At 39.9% G+C, this 24,662-nt stretch overlaps 1 protein-coding gene across 2 annotated transcripts in view; it reads left to right on the top strand.

Annotated features, from left to right (window-relative positions):
• Positions 1 to 24,662, top strand: part of kcnd2 (potassium voltage-gated channel, Shal-related subfamily, member 2) — a 395,726-nt gene that overhangs the window by 340,240 nt on the left and 30,824 nt on the right. For both annotated transcript variants that reach the window (XM_063057823.1, XM_063057822.1), the window contains exon 3: positions 16,564 to 16,726. In XM_063057823.1, coding sequence (XP_062913893.1) covers positions 16,564 to 16,726 — 163 coding nt within the window. The remainder of the gene's footprint in view (positions 1 to 16,563; positions 16,727 to 24,662) is intronic.

Genomic DNA, 24,662 nt, shown 5'->3' with positions numbered 1-24,662 from the left:
GAGAGATCACCTGAGTCTATGGATAGAAACATAGAAAACCTACAGCACAATACAGGCCCTTCGGCCCACAAAGTTGTGCCGAACGTGTCCCTACCTTAGAAATTACTAGGGTTACCAATACAAAAGATATCCAATGTCTTTTAGAATCTCATCTTGGCTGAAACCATTTCTTCTCAAGTGCGACAAGTACTATTTTGACTACACTTGATGAAACCTTTAACATTGATACCTATGGTATATTTACATTACTGACAATTATTTTCTATAATGAAGTAAAACTATTTTCCTCAATCTGAGTTGTGAGATAGCCAGTGAACAATTTGGCCATATGTTTGCTTTTAACTCTGGGTGTGCACTTTGCTTTGTTCTGCATTAGGATATTTTTAACATTATACTTTCCTTCTACATTTATAATATTCTTACCTTCTATACTTAGAGTATCCTTGGGTCTACTCAGCCAAACCCAAATTATTTACTACCTTCAGAAATTTAATCCTATTAAAAATATAGTAATTTAAAATGGAACTTTTAAAAAATTAACATAGAATGTGGTACTTAGATAGAAGAAAAGGGCAAAAACGCCTTCAGAACAAATAAACCAATAGTCACAGGTAGCCTACCAATGTTTTTCTCTCTCTTAGTGACTGCTATAAATTCTGGAGTGAACAAGGCCAATGCACTGTAGGCTTTTCAACAGGCCCTATACAGTTAACACAGTAAAGGACAGGAAACATTACCAGGGATATGTTGGGAGGATCAGTCTGAAGTTAGATCCGAGCATCTGACTCCACAGCCATGTTTCCCTTAAGTCACTCAAAAGCTTCCGATATTATGTATGCAATGAAGGCCTCCTTCTGCATAAGTTACCCAGTTACCCTAGTCCATTCATACATGATTGATAGCTGATCACATTCTCTAGTTTCCGGCATCTTTGTATGTCAGTTTGCCAAGTGCACCATATTGGCCTTATTTGTCAGGGCATTGAATACAACAGCAAGGATTTTATGCTTCAACTTTAAGAACCATTGGTCAAGTCTCATCTGGGATACTGCATGCAGATTAGTCACCACACTATAGGAAAGAATTGATCGCTTTGGAGAGTGCAGAGGAGGTTAACCAAGATGTTGCCTGGGATGGAGCATTTCAGTTATGAAGAGAGACTGGAGAGATCAGATCTATTTTCCCTGAAGTGGACGATGTTATGTTGGTTATATGAGGGGTATAGATGGAGGAGTAGACTGGAGGAAACAGTTCCCCTTCTCAGCAGTGAATAAAACCCAAGGGAGTAGATTCAGGATAAGGAGTAAGAAGTTTAGAGGAGATCTGAGGGGAACCTTTTTCATCCAGAGAGTTGTGAGTACTTGGAATGCATTTTTGGAAAGAGTATTAGAAGTAGAACTACTGAGAGCTATTAAGAAATATCTTGACTTGAATACTTAAGTCACTCAGGCATAGGTTGGATAGATTGTTGCATAGTAGAGGAATTAAGGGTTATGGGGAAAAGGCAGGTAGGTGGAGATGAGCCCATGGCCAGATCAGCCATGATCTTACTGAATGGCAGAGCAGGCTTGATGGGCCAGATGGCCTACACCAATTCCTATTTCTTATGTTCATAGAAGGTTATGAGCTAAGTTCTCAAAGATGAGAGTAATGCATATGGATGCCTATACAGTGTGGATATGGTGGGTCAGATAGTCTGTTTCCAGGCTTTGTGACCCTAAAATTGTGAAGTTTATAAATCCTGTTTGTATTTTATAGAGGGTATTAGCATTATTCATTAGGACCATCAAAGTAATAAATACCATGGCGCAGAAATGGCCATAGGAGGGAGGGTTTCATGCTAGTATGGATTGCTCAGAAATTCAAATCTTATGGAGACGGGCACATGAAATCAAGGGAAGACGGGGATAAAGTTTGAAGATCAGGACTAAGGAAGAAGGAGATCCGTAGATCAGGTCCTTGAGGGATGGTGCCTGTGACAACGGGGCCTGGGAGAAGTGGCAGGATGTAATGAGGGTCTGAGTAGCAAGTTTGAGGATAGTATGGTCACAGAGGGGGTGGGGGTTACAAATGGAGCTGCTAAGTTTTTTTTTAAAATTGAGCAGCCATCAGAGGTAGTAGCATAACCATAATGGCTAGGCAATGAAAGACTGTTTAAAAGTACTAATTGTGTTTTAATTTTTCTTCAAATTCTCAATAATTTAATTTTTTAATTGATTTTAAGACTTTCTGAATGTTTTTGAATATCAGGACTTGAAGAAACATTCACAGTCCTTGACAGCATTGACAACCTAGGGAATTCAGAACAGCTGTGGTTTAGAATCTCTGAGCTGTGCATCAGAAAACTTCAGAGCTTTGATATTTAAACAATTTGTCAAAGGCAGATCAGTTTAAATGCTGTTTCTTCTGGAAAAAAAAATTATTTTGGACTTAATAAATCACCAACAATAAGACAGTCTTTTTTTTACCATGCCCATGGTCTGCTCTTATCAAATTACGGTATTGCTTTGCACTGTTGTAACTATATGTTATAATTATGTGTTTTTTGTCAGTTTTAGTTTTGGTCTGCCTTGTGTTTCTGTGATATCATACCAGAGGAACATTGTATCATTTTTTAATGCATGACAATAAACGAGGTCTGAGTGTCCTCATAATCTAATCTAATCTAAAATGATTTCTTAAAAATAATGACAGAGTAGCTACTATTTAACAATGCAATAGTCATCTAACATTTTGCTTTAATGAAACTAAACTAATGGCGTAGTATTACATCAGCTATCCAAAAGAATATGAAAGAGTCCTATTTCCATTTTTAAGCTCAGAAAATAGCATAGGATTTCACAGACACACATCAAAATCAATTATAGACATTGTCAGCAAAAGCTATTTTTTCTACAGGAAAAGGATTACTCCCACAGATTATGATCTGAGAGAGGGAGAACAACAACTTGCATTTCTAATGTATGAAAACAGATATAATAAATATATTGATATCAAGCTGAAAAAGTTATTAGATGAAATCCAAGATGGGATTTAAAGATACTTTAAAAGAGCAAAAGGAAATCAAGACAGAATTCTAGATGTTAGGGCTTAGAAAACTGAAGAAAGTTTCACATGTAGGACAAAAGGAGAATGAGATGAAATGTGGGCAACAATAAGGCCAGACAAGCAGGATACTTGATGAGTTTAAGATTGTGTGGGTTAAGAGAAAGAGGTGAGGGGATTATTCACAAGAAAGAAATTTTTCATTGAAATATTGAAGGACAAGACATTGTAAGTCAGGGCTGATAGATGGATAGCATCTGCTACAGAAGAGAATCGGATATTAGTTTTGGTTGACCTTACTTACCTAGTGCCCGTTACATCGCCGATTTAGGGCAGCAATGAAGGTCCTCCATCTCTGTCCGTATGGAAGCATTCTTCATTACTATTGCTGTAACAATTTTATTTTACCAGTCAGGGTTGTTAACCCTGAGCTAACCCCCCCCCCCCAACCTGGATGATCGGTGGACCACTCTTAGTCTGCCTCTACCTTTTGACCTGTTTGGCATGGTTGACCCTGCCAAAGGCTAAACCACAAGACCCTGACCCCAATCAACATAGCTCTCTGGGTCATTGAGGTGAAAAAGCTTCCAAACACTGCGACAAGGTTGTGGTCCTCTTAAAAGTTTTGGTTGATCTGAGGGTGGAATAGATGAGCATTAACATAGATCTTTGCTGTAAAGTAAAAACAATGAATAAGAATTTCTGAACCATATGAGCTGGGATAAACTGTTTTATAGACTTAGGACTAACGTGAGGTAAAAATTTGCCCTTGATCACATACCCTATATTTGTAATATAGTACCTCAAGGAGATTATACTCCACTTCTGAAATTTGAAGTGAATTGAAGTCAAAATTATCAAATTTTGAAAGCAGATTTCAATACACAGTACAATATATATTGCAGGTTTGGAACATATAAGCAATTATACATTTCTCTGCAGGGTCCTTAATAATGGAGGAGAAATGAAATCAGAAATTCAGCTCAGTGAGATAAAATGCAGAGGTTTCTGAATACTGCTTTAGCCTGAGGATGAAGTAAAGAGTTAGGCATAAAATTGGTGGAATAGCTGTACAGTTAGCTACATGGTACAGCTAGAAAAAGACTGTTTAAAGTACTAGTTATTTTGCATGCTAGCTACATGCCATTCTTAGCCTGCAATAAAGCAAGAAACCAAATGTACTTGTCTTTGTTAGTTTCTCTTTGAAGTTGCCATGTAAAGAAATTATCATGGAGTTAGGCCTCGGGTCATATCATTTATTCACCCTGTTTCATTAAAATTATGTGTTCCAGCATGAAATTAACATGCTTTTCAAAGCTCCAACTGAAGTAACAACCATCAGCTGCAGTGATTTTTTTTTTGTAATGGCAATCAGGTTTATTTTAAAACGTCACTGAGATCTGTAAATTTGTTTTATTGTAGATAACTTCTGAAAACATCAAATTATATAAGACAAATTGCCAAAAGCAGTGTTAAGGCCAGTGCAATAGTATCATTTAAGAAGCACTTAGATAGGTACATGGAGCTACAGGGCTTAAAGGGATGTAAGTTGAATGCTGGAAATTGGGACCAGCTGCTGGGCACTGTGGTTGGCATGGACTCATTGGACCATTCGTCGTCGTGGCTATCCCTCGAGGTCGAGGATGATGGTCTTCGTTCTGTTGATCTACTTATGGGCTCTCAAGTGGCTTATGAGTCCAATCTTGGCTTTGAAAGTTCTTCCGCATTCAGGACAGGTAGTTCCAGATGGCAGATCGGGCTTTGGTTGTTGCTGCTTCTCTTTCCATTTTCTAATCTTTTCTTCTAATTCTGCACATCTGTTGGCTTCGAAAGTTGCTGTTCCTTCTTGGATGATGGCTTGCCAGAGTTTCCTGTCCTTGGCATTGGTTTCCCAATTGTTGATGTCGATGTTACATTTCTTCATGTTGGCTTTTAAGACGTCTTTGAATCTCTTCTGTTGTCCACCTCTTTTACGTTTGCCTTCTTTAAGCTGGGAGTAGAATATTTGTTTCGGCAGATGTTCGTCTTTCATCCGAACAGCATGACCGCTCCATCTTAGTTGGTTCTTGATGACGTAGGCTTCAATACTTGTTGTTTTTGCTTCATTTAGCACACTGACGTTGGTTCTTCTATCTTCCCAGCTGATATTTAAGATGCTTCGAAGACAGCATTGATGGAACTTTTCAAGTGCCTCCAGATTCTATATTGCTCTATGATTTTATTTACAAGGCAATTTTTTATGCAGAGGATGGCAAGTGCCTAGAACAGGAGAAGTGGTAGAAGCAGATACAATAACAGTGTTTAAAAGGTCCATGAACAGGCAAGAAATGGGGAGATATAAACCACATGGAGGTAGATGGGATTAGTTTGAATTAGCATCATGGTTGGCACAATCATAGTGGGCTGAAGGGTCTGACTGTGCTGTACTATTCTATGTTCTAAAAGTGGAATTACATGCCAAATCATTGATCTACAAAGACTGCAGCGGCATACCCTGCAAAGGAGAAGGGTGTTACTGACTACAAGTTTTGGACTTTTGCCTTTAGCTGCAGGTGTAGACTCCAGAAGGTGCTATCAGTTTGACACGGATAACTTTTCCATTATTGAAACCGCATGTTTCAATTTATTATTCCTCAAAGAAACTGAGGAAATTAAATGGTTTTAATGAATTATAAAGAATTATTAACTTTTACCATTGGTGAGTTTTCTGTATGTATGTTCTGTTTTCCATATTCATCACCTAAGCACTAGGCTGATGACATCATCTGGGAAATTTGCCATGCACAGTTATTCATCTTAGCAGTGTGATTGAGCAGCTGAATCAACACCCACAAACAGATTGGTGATGCTCCCTGGGTTAATAATTGCATCTGCTGCTGTTAATTCAACTTCTTCATGCTGTCAAACTCAGCGGTTATTCCAACCAAGATCCTGATGATGTCACTGACACTTGCAGTTTAATCCAAAACAGTTCAAAGGAAATGGGCATAAAATAGAAAACAATATTATATATAATGATAGTTATTTTGAGGTTTATTTTTAAAGTGAGTGAATGCTAAGATTTCTGTTTTGAGCACTCTATTAGCCTTTAGAAGAAATTAGGAATGTTACGTGTATATCCCCTTCACAATGATAATGAGTAAACGCATGGAATCGAAAAACTTTTATAAGTGGTTCGCCATGGGAAATGTTGGTTAAAATATAAATTTGAATTAATACATAGTCATGAAAGAATTGTTAAGATTTGTTAAACATAGAAAATGCACATCTGCGGTAGGCATTGTGTGGAAAATTACTTTTAACTAGCAAGTAAGGACAAAGGGGTGAGCCATCAAAGGGTGACTATTGCGAACTATTCAGAGAAGTCTTTTCCATAGGAATCACTCCATCAAATGTATATATCAAAGGGAGCAAACCATGAAAACATCTTGTGGGTAATATCCGAACACGTAATTGTTTACTCAGTGTATTTTAAAATAAGTATGACAAATTGAAAAGCAAAATATAATTTTAAGAATAGATACAATGTACAGTGGATTCTGGTCAATTGGGCCATTGGTTAATCAGGGCGCCTGCTTATTTGGGACAATTCTTAAAGAACAAAAACTGAGAAAGTAGCCTGGATTCCCTTCAATTATTCCGGACACTATGCTACTTAATTGGAGACTGTTGCTGAACAGTTTCTAACTAGCATCAGTCGCGTGCACATGTGTGGCAGTCAGGCATTACACCATGCTTAGAGGGAAATGGTTTTTAAATAGCATCAATTGCGTGTGTTTATGCTATTCATTTTGGCTGAGGGACACCAATTCAAAAAAACAGCAATTTTCAATCATTTGGTTTTTTATCTCGACTTTAAAAAATTTAAGACCCTTGCCAAAAAATTACCTTTCTGGATGAAATTAAAGGCCATCTGCCTAACACTACTCATCATCAGCTGGCAGAGGAAATTTATTGTTGGATTACGACACTACTTCATGCAGGAAGGCAATGAAGACAGTCCATTATCTGCACAAGGTGTCTGAACTGATTTTAGTCACTTACAATCAATCAAAAGAACACTAAAGCACACATTGGATGAATTCCTCTGTTAAAACTATTAGCAACTAAGGCACAGTTTTATAGTACTGTAAGTGTATTGGAAGTGTTATAATTTGTTCTGTATTTCATATAAATAAATAATTTGCTGCTCAGTTAAATGGTAGTTTGTCATTTTATACTTTTTAAACTGTTTCCATAAAACTTCGGCTAATTGGGGTAGCTGCTTAATTGGGCCAAATGTAATGATCCGGATGTGAACTATATATACAGAATCCACTGTAATTCAGACAAGATTAGAATGTTTCACCAATCCAAATCTATTGGTTTAGATAATGATGTCTTGTATATGATTGCCATCACAAATTTATAAATTTTAATGTGCTACTGCACAGGACCAAAAAAAGCTACAGAGGGCTGCAAATCTAGTCAGCTCCATCTTGGGTACTAGTCTACAAAGTACCCAGATCATCTTCAAGGAGCGGTGTCTCAGAAAGGCAACGCCCATTATTAAGGACCCCAGCACCCAGGGCATGCCCTTTTCTCACTGTTACCATCATGAAGGAGGTACAGAAGCCTGAAGGCACACACTCAGCGATTCAGGAACAGCTTCTTCCCCTCTGCCATCCGATTTCTAAATGGACATTGAACCCATGAACACTTCCTCACTTTTGTTTTAATATACAGTATTTCTGATTTTTGTACATTTTTTAATCTAATCAATATACATATACTGTAATTGATTTACTTATTTTTTATTTTATTTTATTTTTTTCTCTTCTGGTTTATGTATTGCATTGAACTGCTGCTGCTAAATTAACAAATTTCACTCAGATGCTGGTGATAATAAACCTGATTCTGATTCTGATTCTGAAGTTGAAATGGATAAAACCACTTTCAGTCAGGAATGCCTGGTGGATTATACAGCTTAGCATCCTCTCAAGACCCTCACTATCACAGAAGCCTGTTTTCAACAAATTGATTGATTCCCACCGAACAATACAGTGCAAGACCCACAGAAATGTTGTCAAACAGGGCACTGCTTGACAGATGGAAGTGGTGCACTCTCAACAGAGCGAGAGCGGGAGTTTGTAGGATGGGAGACAATATGGTGAAGTGGGGTTTAAAGACCAGTGAATCCTGTGAGTGTGGCGATAGGGTGCAGAACATTGAACACGTTCTGCGCAACTGCCCACTCTCACCTGATTTAGCTGACACTGACCTGCTCAACATCAACCAAACAACACTAGAGTGGATGGCTGTCTGGTGTGACAAGCTACGATGATGATGATTCCATGCTAGAAGAAAAGGCTAAGAGAGCAGTTAAGACCAGCAGAGGCAATGGGACCAAAACACAACACAGTCATCGTATCAGTGAATAGTGCTACAGATTTAGTTGTACTTTTGGTTAAACTGTTCCATACAATTGAAAGATTGACACCTACTTCACAATGTGTGAAGCTGCCCAGGCATGACCTGCCCACAAATAGCAGGGCAAATCCAATCCATATTTGTGCCAGCAGATAGCAGTCACTAAAAGTCTGCTCACTGTCGCTCTGTTTTGTTTTAACTGAAACCAGATTCCACCAACTTTAGTCTAAACAACAGGCTCTGTGGTCTTTCCTCTCAATAAGTATACTGCTTTGGATACTGTTCTGGGGGATGAGCTTCCAGAGGAATGCCACGGAGACCAGGTTACTGGCACTGAGCATAGGTCCGTGGTGCAAAAGGGAAAGAGGAAGAAGAGGAGAGTGGTAGTCATAGGAAACTCAGTAGTCAAGGGAACAGACAGGAGGTTCTGTGGATGTGAACGGGACACCCGAATGGTATGTTGCCTCCCTGGTACCAGGGTCAGGGACATCTCGGATCACGTCCACAATGTCTTGGAGAGGAAGGGAGAGCAGCCAGATGTACTTATTGGTATCAATGACATAGGAAGGAAAAACAAAGAGGTCCTGAAAAGAGAATATAGAGAGCTAGGTAGAAAGCTGAGAAGCAGCACCTCCAGGGTAGTAATTTCAGGATTGTTGCCTGTGCCACATGCCAGTGAGGGTAGAAGCAGGATGATTTGGCAGATTAATGTGTGGCTGAGAAGCTGATGTAGGTGGCAGGGCTTCAAGTTTTTGAATCATTGGGATCTCTTCTGGGGGAGGTATGACCTGTTCAAAAGTGATGGGCTGTACGTAAACCCGAGGGGGCCTAATATTCTTGCGGGCAGGTTTGTTAGAGCTGTTGGGGAGGGTTTAAACTAATTTTGCAGGGCGGTGGGAACAGGAGTGAAAGGACTCAGGATAGTACAGATGGTAAAAAAGCAAAGATAGCATGCAGTCACACTGTCAGGAAGGGCAGGCAAATGATATAACAAAATTGCAGCCATCAGGGTGAGTATCAGTGCATTAGGGATGCAGAATCAAAAAAGGGTAGCAAATACGGTACTCAAGGTGTTATATCTCAATGCATGAAGTATAAGAAATAACATGGATGACTTTGTTGCACTATTACAGATTGTCAGGTATGATGTTGTGGCCATCACTGAATCGCAGCTGCAGGACGGTTGTGGTTGGGAGCTGAATGTCCAAATTTACACATTGTATTGGAGGGATAGGAAGGTAGGCAGAGGAGGTGGCGTGGCTCTGCCGGCATCGAATCAGTAGAAAAATGTAACATGGAATAGAAAGATGTTGAATCCTTGTGGGTTGAGTTAAGAAACTGCAAGAGTAGAAGGACCCTCGTGGCAGTTATATACAGCCTCCCAACAGTATCTGGGATGTGGACCACAGGTAACAATGGGAAGTAGAAAAGGTGTGTCAAAAGGGCAATGTTTTGATAGTCATGGGATATTTCAACATGCAAGTTGATTGGGAAAATCAGATGGTATTGGATCTCAAGAAAGTGAGTTTGCTGAATGCCTATGATAAGTTTGTCATTCAGCCTACAAGGGGATCAGCTATACTGGATTTGAGGTAATAAACCAGTGGTGATGAAGGAACTTAAGGTAAAAGGACCCTTAGTGATCACAATATGATTGAGTTGAAGTTGAAATTTGATAGGGAGAAAGTAAAGTCTGATGTAGTAGTATTTCAGTGGAGTAAAGGAAATTACAGTGATATGAGAGAGGAAGTGGCCAAAATAAATTGGAAGGATATGCTGGGAGGGATGACAGCAGAGTAGCAATGGTGTGAGTTTCTGGGGGAAATGAAGAAGGTGCAGGATAGATGTGTTCCAAAAACAAAGAAATATTCAAATGGCAAAATAGTACAACCATGGCTGACAAGGGAAGTCAAAGCTTATGTAAAAGCAAAAGAGAGGGCATACAACAAAGGAAGAATTAGTTGGAAGACAGAGAACTGGGAAGCTTTTAAAAATCTACAGAGAGCAACTAAAAGAGTCATTAGGAGGGAAAAGATGAAGTATGAAAGCATGCTAGCAAACAATATCAAAGTGGATAGTAAAAAATAAAAGAGAAATGAGACTGGATATAGGACCACTAGAAACTGAGGCCAGAGAAATAATAATGGGGCACAAGGAGATGGCAGATGAACTAAGTGAGTATTTTGCATCAGTCTTCACTGTGGAAGACACTAGCCGTGTGTCAGATGTTGAACGGTGTGAGGGAAGAGCATGGGAGAAGGTGCTCAAAAAGCTGAAAGACCTCAGGGTACATAAATTACCCAGACCAGATGAACTGCACCCAAGGGTTCTGAAGGAGGTAGCTGTAGAGATTGCAGAGGCACTAGTAATGATTTTTCAAAGATCATTGGGCTCTGGCATGGTGCCAGAGGACCGTAAAATTTCAAATGTCACTCCTCTCTTTGAGAAAGGAGGAAGGCAGCAGAAAGGAAATTGTAGACTGGTTAGCCTGACCTCAGTGGTTGGGAAGATGTTGGAGTCAGTCGTTAAGAATGAGGTTATGGAGTACTTGGTAACACAGGACAAGATAGGACAAAGTCAGCATGGCTTCCTTAAGCAAAAATCTTGCCTGACAAACCTATTGGAATTCTTTGAGGAGATTACAAGTAGGATAAATAAAAGGGATGCAAGGGATGTTGTATACTTGGATTTTCAGAAGGTCTTTGACAAGGTGCCACACATGAGGCTGCATACCAAGTTAAGAGTCCATGGTATTACAGGAAAGTTACTGGCATGGTTAGGGCATTGGCTGATTGATAGGAGGCGGCGAGTGGGATTAAAAGGATTCTTGTCTGTTTGGCTGCTAGTGACAAGCGGTGCTCCATGGGTCGGTGCTGGGATCACTTCTTTTTATGCTGTGTAGCACTGATTTAGATGGAATAGATGGCTTTGTTGCCAGGTTTGCAGCTGATACGAAGGTTGGTGAAGGGGCAGGTAGTGTTGAGGAAGCAGGTAGGCTGCGGAAGGACTCAGACAGATTAGGAGAACGGGCAAGAAAATGGCAAATGAAATACAATGTTGGAAATGTATGGTTGTGCACTTTGGTAGAAGAAATAAATGTGCAGACTATTTTCTAAATGGGGAGAACATTGAAAAATCTGCGAAGCAATGTGACTCGGGGAGTCCTCATGCAGAACACCCTAAAGGTTAACTTAGAGGTTGAGTTGGTGGTGAGGCAGGCAAATGCAATGTTGGCATTCATTTCAAGAGATCCAGAGTATAAGAGCAGGGATGTGATGTTGAAACTTTATAAGGCACTGGTGAGGCCTCACCTTAAGTATTGTGAACAGTTTCGGGCTCCTTATCTAAGAAAAGAAGTGCAAACAATGGAGAGGGTTCAGATTCCAGGAGTGAAAGGGTTATCATACGAGGAACACTTGATTGCTCTGGGTCTATACTTGCTGGAATTTAGAAGGATGGTGGGGGGGGGGATCTCATTGGAACCTTTCAAATGTTGAAAGGCCTAAATGTGGTAAATGTGGAAAGGATGCTTCATATGATGGAGGAATCTAGGACGAGAGGGAACAGCCTCAAGATAGAGGGGTGTCCATTTAAAACAGAGATGCAGAAAAATTTCTTTAGCCAGAGGGTGGGAACCTTGTGGAATGTGTTACAACAGGCAGCTGTAGAGGCCAGGTTGTTGGGTATATTTAAAACGGAGCTTGATAGGTTCTTGATTGGACACAGCATCAAAGGTTATGGCAAGAAGGCCAGGGAGTGGAGCTGAGGAGGGGAAAAAAAGGATCAGCCATGATTGGATGGTGGAACAGACTTTATGGGCCAAATTGCCTAATACTGCTCCTATGTCTTATGACCTTGCGGTCTGAAGGAACAAAACTTAGCAAACATTAATAAGCCAACCAGAACAAGTTCCTGGACTACTCTCAGAACCAAAGTAAAGGTCATCCTCACTCACAGGAGCATCACCTCAGAACTCTTGCAGGCTGTCTCCTTGAGATATACTACCTCTGACACTATGCTGCTCATGTCAACATTGCAGAAAGCAGGAAAAGCTCCACCAGCAAAATGGAAACCTTCCAATTTTGATAAATTAGACCTGGAAAGGGGATTTGCCTGTAGTGTAGGTCTCCCTAAATTGTTACCATTCATTACCTCACTGGCAACATCTTCCCATGAATGTTGTTTATACGCAGAGATTGTCTTCTTCACACTCTGTTCTTCAGAACCCTGTGCAGCTTGTCTGACCCTGGCATCATCCTCTGCTCCCTACCCAATTATTGTAGCATGTTACCAATATTCCTTGGTAGCTGAAAGGGTGAAGGTTGCACTCTTCTGACCTTTTAAGGGCTATATCCTGAGGTGTGTGCTGTGGAGCAAAGTCCTGTTAATGCAAAAGGTGCATTCACTTATGGATGGTATTCCTGACACAGAGTACCAGCACACCAGGCAGTTCAAGTGCTACTTTGGAACTGAAGCTAATGAATTTCATGATTTTTTAAAGGAGCTTTTTGAACCAGCTTTAGAGAATTGCTAACACCATTTTAATGCTACCAATATAGTGCAAATGAACTGTATTCCTCCTGCTGAAAGTGCGTCACAGAACCTGGTAATCATCACAATTTGAGCTACTGCACCTGTTCTGAATCTTTCCCATTTCAGTAGTGCAAGACTGACGGTATGCTGTCTGAAGATGGGACTTTATCTCTCCAAGTTCCCTGTGTTGGTCACACCTACCAGTGCTTGTACAGAGATGCACATCCAGTCAATAGATCAGTGAGGACATAGTCAAGTATGTTTTTTCCTCATCAGTTCTTCAACACTAAAGATCCATTGTAATGATGCTGAAATACCTTACTACAAAGAGTATTAAATCATAAACTGATGGAGGGTGAAGGTGATAATGAGCAGAACATTTTATTCTGTTTTGAAAGTTCATCAAGTACGTGGTAAAAAATTAGGGACCTTCAGGGCCATTCTGATTGAATGGTATTGTACCACTACCATGGCTGCTTCTCGCATGGTAGTCAGACAGGATATTCCTGGAGACTCAAGAGACTGCGAGAAACTGTCCAACAATTATATCATACATGAAGAAAAGCTTCCTTTTGGATTATTTTTAAGAAATTTTAATTATTTTACTTACCAACAATTTTTTTTATGCTCCTATTAAAACATTCACATACATAATGCTGCTGTCTTTTCTGTGTAAAATCATGATTGGAACCGCTTAACATATAAACAACAGTACTAGCCTTGTAATGTTGAATTGTAGATTTTAATCTGTTAAACAGATTAAATTGTTCTTTGGTAATAACATTTTTTGCTTTGAATTATTCATTTAATTCCACATACTTTCAACATTCCCTGTTGCTGCAGTACCATTAGCTTATTTGAAGAATTTAATGTAGATAGTAGCAAATTAGATATGTGTAGTTTTTAGCCAAAGATGTCAAAATACCATCTTATGCAAAGTATATGCTACCAAGAGCTTTCTTACTAAGCAGAAAAACACAATAGATTGAAATTGTCTCATACTGTGTTCAAATATGCCATGAAATACATTATGCAACACATTCATAGAGTATAAGCTACTTCATAAAAAACTAGTCTTTTTACATTCAGGATAATTGATATTGTCTTAGACACAAAAATTATTACAAGATATAAATAATATAACATGTCTTTTTCAGCAGTACTGCGTGGATTAATACACAACTGATACACATGATATGAAGCAGATTTGAAGCTGCAATATTGCCAAGTGCATAAGGGTGCAATGGAGCATATAAATCTTAGTTAAAAGTCCTGAAAGGTCAGTGATGGAGATCTGATAAATATATCAGTCCCTGAGGCTAGTAAGATAGAGCTTTTAAAACTCCCTTCACTTAACCTAATTGTGTGTGTGAGCTTCACTGAACCTTTTGCAGCACTGTATCCACATCCTTCAGGCCACAGTCCTGCCTCTGTCCTCCACAGCTTTCTATTCACAATTCTTTTTAAGCATGTAATGGGGGCCCTTTTGCTCCCAGATATTTCTAGTAATCGGCACTTCCTTCGCCAAGTCTGGCAGCACAGCCTTAATAAACTTAATCCCTGTTCTCATCCATATTGTTCCAATCTTCACATTTTACCAGGTCAGGTTCATTTTCTGCAGGTCACCTGTTACATTTATACATCTGCATCACATTTTAACTGTTGCTAGCCACTCACAATATTAACACAGTTCACTGACTGGACACTGCTAAAGGGTCCAGTCTCTGAACTGTGCTGACTAGGTACTGAACTCGGAATACATTTAGTGGATGAAACACCATATCATCCCTGTCTCTGAAACGAATTTTGATTGAGACTGAAATGCTATTAAGTAATAACATTCCAGACTACATTGTTTTGGATAATTATTGTAGTGAACATGATAAATGTATCAACTAAAAAAAATATATCTGAAGTAACACAGCAGTACAAGTGTTAATTATGACCGGCAATGGTAAAACTTTAATAATGCTTTCTTTGGGAGCCTGACTACAAATTGCATTATTATTAATATAATGACTTCAATTCCCTTCACAAATCTCTCTTCTAGGGAAATGCACAATGTAAACATAAGTTTTATGCACTGTTAGCAATACTTTTCATCAGTTTTCTCATAATCAAAAGTTAACTGTTTAGATGGTACTGTAATTGAAGACTGGATTTGTCCTGCTGTTCGTGGACGATATAACTGGGTTATCTCGCACATTGTCAGTTAGACACCAGTGTTGTAACTGCACTGAGGTAGCTTGTTTAGAGATACAGTTAGTTCTGGAGAGCAGGTTTTCAGTACCATCAAAGAGGATGTCATCTAGCTCCTAGAGTCTTTGCTGTGTCTATTATTCACAGCCTTTTCTTGATATCATATGGAATTAACTGAATTGGCTTCTTTGAAGGTTGGAAGCATACAAAAAAAGGGATCTATAACTAGACACTTCGCACTAAATGAGGTTGTAAATGTTTCACTTTTGTCTACAACTTATGTGCTCGAACATCACTAAGGACATTCTTGGAGCGCCCCCCCCCCCAGCTGATTAATTATTCACATCCAGATTTGGCAAGACTTGAAATAATCCTTTGGGTATGAGCTTATTTAACCCTATTATATGCTGGTTTGCATACATGTACTCCTGTACTGCAGCTTCACCATGTTGACATTTCCTTTTCACATTCGCCATGCCCTCTTGCCTCCTGCTCTTCATTGAACTAATGTTGACCTGTTTGCTCACTTATAATGGTAGAATGGTTCAATAATGTCTTTTTAATGTTAATTCATTGACTTTTACCCACAATACTGTTTGCTTAAAGTAACTGATGTCACTGGAAAGAGGAAGTTAATGAAGCACTGATTGTTCTTATAGAGTCAGAGTCACAGAAACAGGCCCTACAGCCCATCTGGTCTGTGCCAAACTATTTAGTAAAGGATAATCAGTGTGCTACAGTAACCTAGACAAGAATTCATATTTTTCCAATATATGCCATCATCTCAACTTGAAGGTATCAGCCTGTCTTGAAACGTATCCTAGACAGGATTATTTTGGATTTGGAGTTTGCAGTCCTCCTCCCTAAAAAAAAGATATGGAGACAAAAAATATATCATCAAGATGACAAGGATTGTTTGCAACTAGGAAGTAAATTTTATAAAAATACAATAGCCTACATTTCTTTGAAAGGGAGCTGCTGTAAAAATAGGTTTCATTATTGTGTGTTTTGTGCTGTGATTGTTTTCTGAAGGACTGGAGGTTGCAGATCATTACCATAAAAAGCTACTCTCTGTCTTTGAATATTTTGAATAAATATGCCATTCTAATTTAACAAAACTTTTTTTTTATCTCTTCCTAAGAAACAGAAAGAAGAGGAATGTGTATTTTTTGATGTGCCTATCAGGCTTTGACAGAAACAGAACATGGGAAAAAGACATTAAACTGAAGATTGGAATTAATGTTGCACATATTGTAAATATCTACCCCTCCCCCCACCCATCATCTGTGGAACTAACTGGGATCCTAATATACATCTTCTATTAATGAAAATACATTATATCTTATTGAAACTAATGATTTGTTGCTTTTGTTTCAGGTATGGAGACATGGTACCAAAGACCATTGCTGGAAAGATCTTTGGATCTATCTGCTCTTTGAGCGGAGTGTTGGTTATTGCCTTACCTGTGCCCGTCATTGTCTCAAACTTCAGTCGCATCTATCATCAGAACCAACGGGCAGATAAACGCAAGGCACAGAAGGTACTCCGATAGTTCTAATCCATACATGTCTTAATATAATACCTGAGATTTATTTACAAATTAGTTTCAAGTTAGTGTAAAGATAATGCTTTGTACCCACAAATTAGTTTAAAGTTCTGACTAAGGGCACTGATTCACATGTGGTGGTCCTGACGAAAGGAAAACTAATTTATTCATTTGATATTGATTGTTGAATTTTTTAAATTGTGTGGGCAAGAGTAAATGGTGGCTGTGGTTAGTGGTTGGGTTTTTTGGTTGCTCAGTCTCTACATCCACTGTCAGCAAAGCATAAAACGGGTAGGCATTGAGTGGTAGTTTATTATAGATCCTGACTCCTTTCTTCTGTATTGAAAACATTGTACCTGAAACTTAACAGTGCAAACCAGTTTTATGTCTTGTATTTATCACTGATTTAAGATTCCAGAAGCCAATATGTTCCTGTGCCAAAGAATTTGAATGGTGAATTTTTGAGTTAGTGCAAGAACTCCCAATTTGCTATAATGCAGCAAAGCTGTGTTTAAATGTAACACCTCAGTAAAGCCAAATACCTGCCTATCGGGATCAGAAGTTGGTTTTAAACAGCATCCAAAGAAAGAGGAAGTGGTGAAAAGGCAAGGGGATTTAGGGAAGCATGAACAAAACTAATGCTTTAAATAATGGATGGGGCACAAGAGACTGCAGTTGCTAGAGTATGGAGCTGCAAACGATCTGTTGGAGGAGCTCAGAAGGTCCCACAGCATCTGTGGAAGGAGCAGAACTGCCAACAGTTTGGATCAAAACCCTGCATCACATGGCCCCCTGCGTTCCTGCAGCAGGTTATTTGTTCTGGTAAATGATATCTGCATTGTTGCAATGTTATGAATAAAGAAAGTTGAAGGTACTCAAAAGGTCAGAGTTTACAGAAAGGATTGCGTGAGGGTGAGAAATTAATTTTTGAGAGTGGAAGATGGGAGGTCCAATGGCAGAAAAAATATTGACATTCCGGACATTATACCCGACATTCAAGAGTGCCAGGGAAGTGAAGTACGAGGGGTGATTGATAAGTTCATGGCCTAAGGTAGAAGGAGATGAGTTATTAACTTCAAACTTTCTGCATAGTCATTCAAAGAGTTGAACTGCATGTGCATGTAACGAGAGCTATATAATTCATCTCCTTCTACCTTAGGCCATGAACTTATCAATCACCCCTGCTGTGGACCATTTTCTGGAGGTCCAAGACGCCAACTTCTACAAAGAAGGGATCCGTATGCTCCACGACTGCTGGACTAAATGTGTAAATGTAGGAAGGGGGCTACGTTGAAAAATAAATGTGCTAGGTTTTCTAAAATTGACTCCTTCTACCTTAGGGTGATTGAACTTATCAATCACCTCTCGTATGTGCAGTGAAAATTATGACTGAGAACTACTACTACTACGTCGACTCAGGCCTAGGGGGCCGGCGTCGGGCAGGATGACAGACTCTCCACTTCTCCCTCTCCCTCATCAGTGTGTTCAGTTCATCTACATTAGCCGAGCTGATGACTGAGAAGGTGCTCAGGAAACTTAAAGGTCTGAGGGTGGATAAATCTCCTGGACCTGACAGAATGCACCCTGGGGTTCTGAAGGACGTAGCTGGAGAGATTGCAGAGACATTAATAGTGATCTTTCAAGAATCGATAGATTCTAGCATTATACCAGATAACTGGAAAATTACAAATGTTACTCCGCTATTTAAGAAGGGTGGGAGGCAGCAGAAAGGAAACTATAGACCTGTTAGCCTGACATCAGTGGTTGGGAAGTTGTTGGAATCGATTGTTAGGGATGAGATTACGGAGTACCTAGAGGCACATGACAAGATAGGCCAAAGCCAGCATGGTTTCCTGAAAGGAAAATCCTGGCTGATGAACCTACTGCAATTTTTTGAGGAAATTACAAGCAGGGTAGACAAAGGAAATGCAGCAGATGTGTTGTGCTTGGATTTTTAGAAGGCCTTTGACAAGGTGCCGCACATGGGTACTAGCATGGGTGGAGCATTGGCTGATCAGCAGAAAACAGAGAGAAGGAATAAAGGGATCCTATTCTGGCTGGCTGCCGGTTACCAGTAGAGTTCCACAGGGGTTGGTGTTGGGACTGTTGCTTTTTACGATGTGTGTCAATGACTTGGATTATGGGATTAATGGATTGTGGCTAAATTTGTCGATGATACAAGGATAGGTGGAGGAGCGGGTAGTGTTGAGGAAACAGAAAGCCTGCAAAGAGACTGAGATAGTTTAGGGGAATGGGCAAAGAAGTAGAAAATGAAATACAATGCTTGAAAGTTTATAGTCATGCACGTTGGTGGAAGAAATAAACAGGCAGACTATTATTTAGATGGGGAGAGAATTCAAAATGCAGAGCTGCAAAGGGCCTTGGGAGTCCTTGTGCAGGATACCCTAAAGGTTAACCTGCGGGTTGAGTCGGTGGTGAAGAAGGCGAATGCAATGTTGGCATTCATTTCTAGAGGTATAGAATATAAGAGCAGGGATGTGATATTGATGCTCTATAAGGCACTCGTGAGAACACACTTACAGTATTGTGTAACACACATCAAAGTTGCTGGTGAACGCAGCAGGCCAGGCAGCATCTATAGGAAGAGGCGCAGTCGACGTTTCAGGCCGAAGGGTCTCGGCCTGAAACGTCGACTGCGCCTCTTCCTATAGATGCTGCCTGGCCTGCTGCGTTCACCAGCAACTTTGATGTGTGTTGCTTGAATTTCCAGCATCTGCAGAATTCCTGTTGTTTACAGTATTGTGTGCAGTTTTGGGCCCCTTATTTTACTGACATTGGAGAGGGTTCAGAGAAGATTCACGAGAATGATTCCAGGAATGAAAGGGTTACTGTATGAGGAACATCTGGCCGCTCTTGGGCTGTATTCCCTGGAGTTCAGGAGAATGAGGGGGGATCTCATAGAAACATTCCAAATGTTAAAAGGCCTGAACAGATTAGATATGGCAGTTATTTCCCATGGTAGGGGGATCTAGGACAAGAGGGCATAACTTCAGGATTGAAGGACATCCATTTGGGACAGAGATCCGGAGAAATTTCTTTAGTCAGAAGCTGGTAAATCGTGGAATTTGTTGCCACAAGCGGCTGTGGAGGCCAATTCATTGGGTGTATTTAAGGCAGAGATAGATAGGTTCTTGATTAGCCATGACATCAAAGGGTATGGGGAGAAGGCAGGGAAGTGAGGATGACTGGAAGAATTGGATCAGCCCATGATTGAATGGCAGAGCAGACTCGACAGGCTGAATGGCCTACTTCTGCTCCTATATCTTATGGTCTTATGGTCTTTGATATTATCCATCCTACTTCAAGTCATTAACATCCTTGCAAAAGTAGGTTACTTAAAAATGGACAAAATGCCCTAACTATCCTTGATCATATGGATTAGTGCCATGCTCTGCAATGTGACAGAGTTATCAAGGCTACTGGCTTTTTTCAGAATTTACTTCAAAATATTGTAAAATTACTGCCATTTATATTATTCAGGTGTCTTGCTTTGTTGGAAATATTTATGATAAGCTAGGTTAATTTTTGAATCTTTAATTATTGTAGTGCAGTGAAATATAGGAACGTAATACACTGGGCTATTATTTTTTGTTTGCATGGAAATAGATGCTTGAAAGATCAGGTTTGCTGCTTGTTTGTAGGGTAGTTTGCCAAACCTGGAGGTTAGGTCACAAATGTTTTGTCACCAGTCAATCATCAGTGCACAATTAAGTGTTGTTTCTGCCTAGTGCTTGTGTACATATTGGTCCAACTCATTCTGATTGGTTGGCTGTCACGCTGGCTGCTATTCTCCACCGGGTCCCAGCCAACCGGATTGCTGAGTGATCTCTGTTGGCTTGTATCCCTGGTTATCGGTCATTGTGATTGTTGGTTCCTTGGGTATCCACACTCACTCCTCAACCCTTATACCAAAGATGCTTAGGTTTATAAATTGTGTCCAGCTCAATACGCTTGTTAATGGAGTCTTCTGTTGAGAACCAAGCTTCTAAGAATTCTCTTGATTTTTATTGTTTAGTGCTTCTGCCAGGACTTTTGTAGTTTCCCAGATGGATGTGTGTCCTTGGTCTTAATGTACAGAGATGACTGACAGAGGATCATGTCTTCTTACGGCTAGCAGATGTTCATATAGACTCGTGGATAGTTTTCTCCCCATCTGCTCTATATAGTGTTTGGGGCTGTCTCCACTTTGGATTTGGTGTATTACATTTGTTCTCTCCGTGTCGGCTGTTGGATCTTTGGGTCTCAAGACGAGTGTTCTGATGGCTGTGCTGGGTTTGCATGCTACCATTATTCCATATGGAGCAGTCGTGCCGTAATTTCAGAAATATTCCTGATGTATAGTAGGGTTAGCCTCTTTCTTGTCTGTTCAGTAGGAGTTAAAAGGTTGTTTCTCGGGTTGAGACACCTTCTGATGAAGTTTTTTTGGATAGCCATTGCACATGAGTGCTTTGAAAAGGTGATTTTCTTCTTTCTTCTTGAGGTCTATGCTACCTCAGTGTGTTTCCACTCAATTGAATAACATTCAGACACAATGTATTTGCAGATTGACATGAATTCCCACCTGCTAAGACCTAAAGTGGTGAAGGCATTAAAATCTCCTCCTCCAAGTATAGCTCTGTATAAGATTTTTACGAACAGATTCTGTCACTTATATCAGTGTTTGAGCATTGCAGTGTCAACATTGTATAATTTCCTATTAGACGACTATTACTACCTTACTATTTGTTTGGAATTAGGTGTAATAGAATGAACAAGGCCTGTCTGGGTTCCTCTCCAATTCTAGCTGACATAAGCAGTGTTAATTGAATGTCTTGTAGTATTGCAGCTTTTTGTGCAAATGTTTCTTCTATTTGTGCTCCTTCCAAGAAACTAACCAGCAGCCAGCACATCAGTGCTGAGAATATAAATGCTTGTTTATTTGGAAAATGTCCTGTTTTTCTTCAGCTTATTGGAGTAGACTCAAAAAAAAGGAACATGCTCATGAAAGCAAAATACTGCTGATACCAAAAAATTGTTGTGCAAACGCATAGAAGATCAAGCAATAGTTGTAGATAGAGAAATAGTGCTAATGTATTAGATCAATGACCTTTCATTATAACCAGAAAAATAAGAAAATTCCTGTGTTCTACACATTTTTTCTTACTTTTCCAGTTACGATGAAAGATCATAGACCTTTAGAGAAGGGGAGGGAGGATAGAGAAAGCAAAGGGAATGTCAGAGATGAGGGGAGACCTGACCAAGAGAACATAAATGTTTATAGTATCATCCAGAAGAAGTTGTTGAAGTCTTGTTAATCTGATAGGAAGAGGTGTAAAAATAAGAAAATGTCTAAGAGAGAAAGACAAAAAATGCTATGTCTGTGAGATGCAGCACACAGCAGTCGATAAAAATGGTCAGCAGGCCAGACAATTATGTGTAGAGAGAAAAACTGAGTTAATGCTACGCATTGCAAATGAGAATTCAGCCTTGTGCCCTTAATGGTATGTGCCCAAATGGAAAATGAGATGATGGTCCTCAGGTTTATTTTGCACTATGTCAGGCCTAATTGGAATAGTGTAGGAGGGTAAAGACAGAGAGTCTTCAGGAGGGAGTAGGAGTGCAGTGAAGAATTAAAGTGACTGGCAGATGGAAACGTAGGCTCTCCCTTGCAGTCAGAACAAAAATATTCAGCAAAGTGACCACCCGAGCATTGGTTGGTATCTCCAAAGTAGAAGAGACCATATTGTGAGTGTGGAAATAGTGTGAGTGAATTGTTGATTCACTTGAAACGACTGATTGAGTTAGGATCCCTGGACACTTGAATGAGTAGAGATAGGATAATATTATAGCTATGTGCCTTTAGAAGGTGGTGGTGGTGAAGAATGAACCAAGTAAATAGGAATTATTTCAACTCTGTGGTTCTCTCTGAAGAAAATCCTGGTTTCTTCTTCCCTTGGTCTTCTTGCTATCACTGATGTTTAGTTTTCCTTTTGTTTGCATTTTACCAGCACTGCTGAAGTTATTAATCTGAAACATTAGTTCTGTTTCATTCCCCACAGAAGCCACCTGATCTGCTCAGTATATTGAGAATTTTCTGTTTTTATTTCAGAATTCAAGCATCTGCAATGTTTTAATACATTACCTGGAATTCAAGGCAAAATAAAGACTAGAGGTGTTAACTTGGTACTATATTTAGTCAGCTTCACAGAACAGCAATTAATAGCATACTCTTTTAAGAAAATAATTGCACATTTTGCAATTATCTTTCTGTGTGTCATTAACTTCACACCTCTTTTATCCAAAATAGTTTGTTTGAGTGTTGTTGAACTTAACCACATTATTTTTTTTTACTGGCACACTTAATTCCTAAAAGTCACAGTAAATCCTGAGATAAGCAGTGTATTTATTCTACTGGTTAAAGCAAGGGGCTAGAAATATTTTTGCATTATGCAATATTATTTGAACAGTTTCAGCTATTCATATGCATAACACAGTGGAGTCATAGAGTACTACAGCACTGAAACAGGCCCTTCGGCCCATCTAGTCCATGCCGCTATTAATTTGCCTAGTCCCATCGACCCACACCCAGACTATAGCACTCCATACCCCTCCCACACATGTACCTATGCAAATTTATATTAAATGTTAAATCCACTTAACTGGCAGTTTGTTCCACACTCTCACCACCCTCTGTGTGAAGTAGTTCCTTCATATGGCCATGGCAGGAAAGGCTGATTTCAAACCAGCCTGAAACGCCAAGGAATGAGGCCTCCTTTACCTAGCATCTTGTTGACAAATGTGCAGTCATTGGAAAATTAGGATTGACGATCTCAGGGCAAGGCTGCTGTATCAGAGGCAGATGAAGCAGATCTCAATTGTTTATTGCGTAGAGATTTGGTTAACAGCAAACACGCTGGGCACAACTATCTGACCAGGAAGTCTTACAGCTTTCAGAATGGATCAAGCTGCGAACACTGGTAAGGAAAAAGGTGGTGGCGTGTGCTTTTTGGTCAATTCCCTTTGGTGTTTGGACATGGGGGTAATGTCGACTTCTTGCTCCCCTGGCTTAGAACACCTAATGATCAAATGTAGGCCATTCTATTTGCCACGTAAGTTCTCATCCGTGATCCTGACCACAGTTTATTTACCTCCATCAGCCGATTATCAGCAATCACTTATGAAACTGAATGATGTTGGCTGCAGGAAGTAACAGCCCATACCGATGCACAAGTTACAGTCAGCGACTTTAACCTCGCCTGTTTGAAGATAACCCTGCCTAATTATCACCAGCATGTAACCTGTTGCACTAGAGGTCCCAACACACTAGATCACTGCTACACTACGATAAGGAATGCCTATCGTTCCTTCTCGAGACCTCATTTTGTCAAATCAGACCATTGGCTGAACTCCTACTACCTGCATACAGATAGGGTGGTATTAGAAGGCAGCGGAACAGTTACAAGATTGCCTTGAGTCAGTGGACTGGGCCGTCTTCAAGCAGTCATCTGAGTATCTGATTGACTACAGCAGGATTATTACAGACTTTATTAAAACAACTGTAGATGAGTGTGTCCCCACAAAACTGTTTAGGATTTACTCCAATCAGGAGCCCTGTATGAACCATGAAATCCAGAATTTGCTGAGGGCTAGATCAGAGGCATTCAAGTCTGGAAATCAAGAATGCTACAATAGATGCAGGTATGATTTCCAGAAAGCCATCTCACAGGTGAAGTGGAGATGCTGGACCAGACAGGAATTGACAAGGGATGCTCGACAGCTGTGGCAGGGCTGGAATGCCTTAAGTTAAATCGAGCGACAAGAGGACAGCAGAACTTCACTTCCAGATGAGCTCAATGCCTTCTATGCTCACTTTGATCACCAGAACAGGGTGGAAACATCGCATACCTCCATGTCTCCCGATGATCCTTTG

The sequence above is a fragment of the Mobula hypostoma genome, chromosome 9 (genome assembly GCF_963921235.1).
Source record: "Mobula hypostoma chromosome 9, sMobHyp1.1, whole genome shotgun sequence".
NCBI classification, from domain to species: domain Eukaryota; kingdom Metazoa; phylum Chordata; class Chondrichthyes; order Myliobatiformes; family Myliobatidae; genus Mobula; species Mobula hypostoma.
This window is presented reverse-complemented; position numbering and strand designations above follow the sequence as displayed.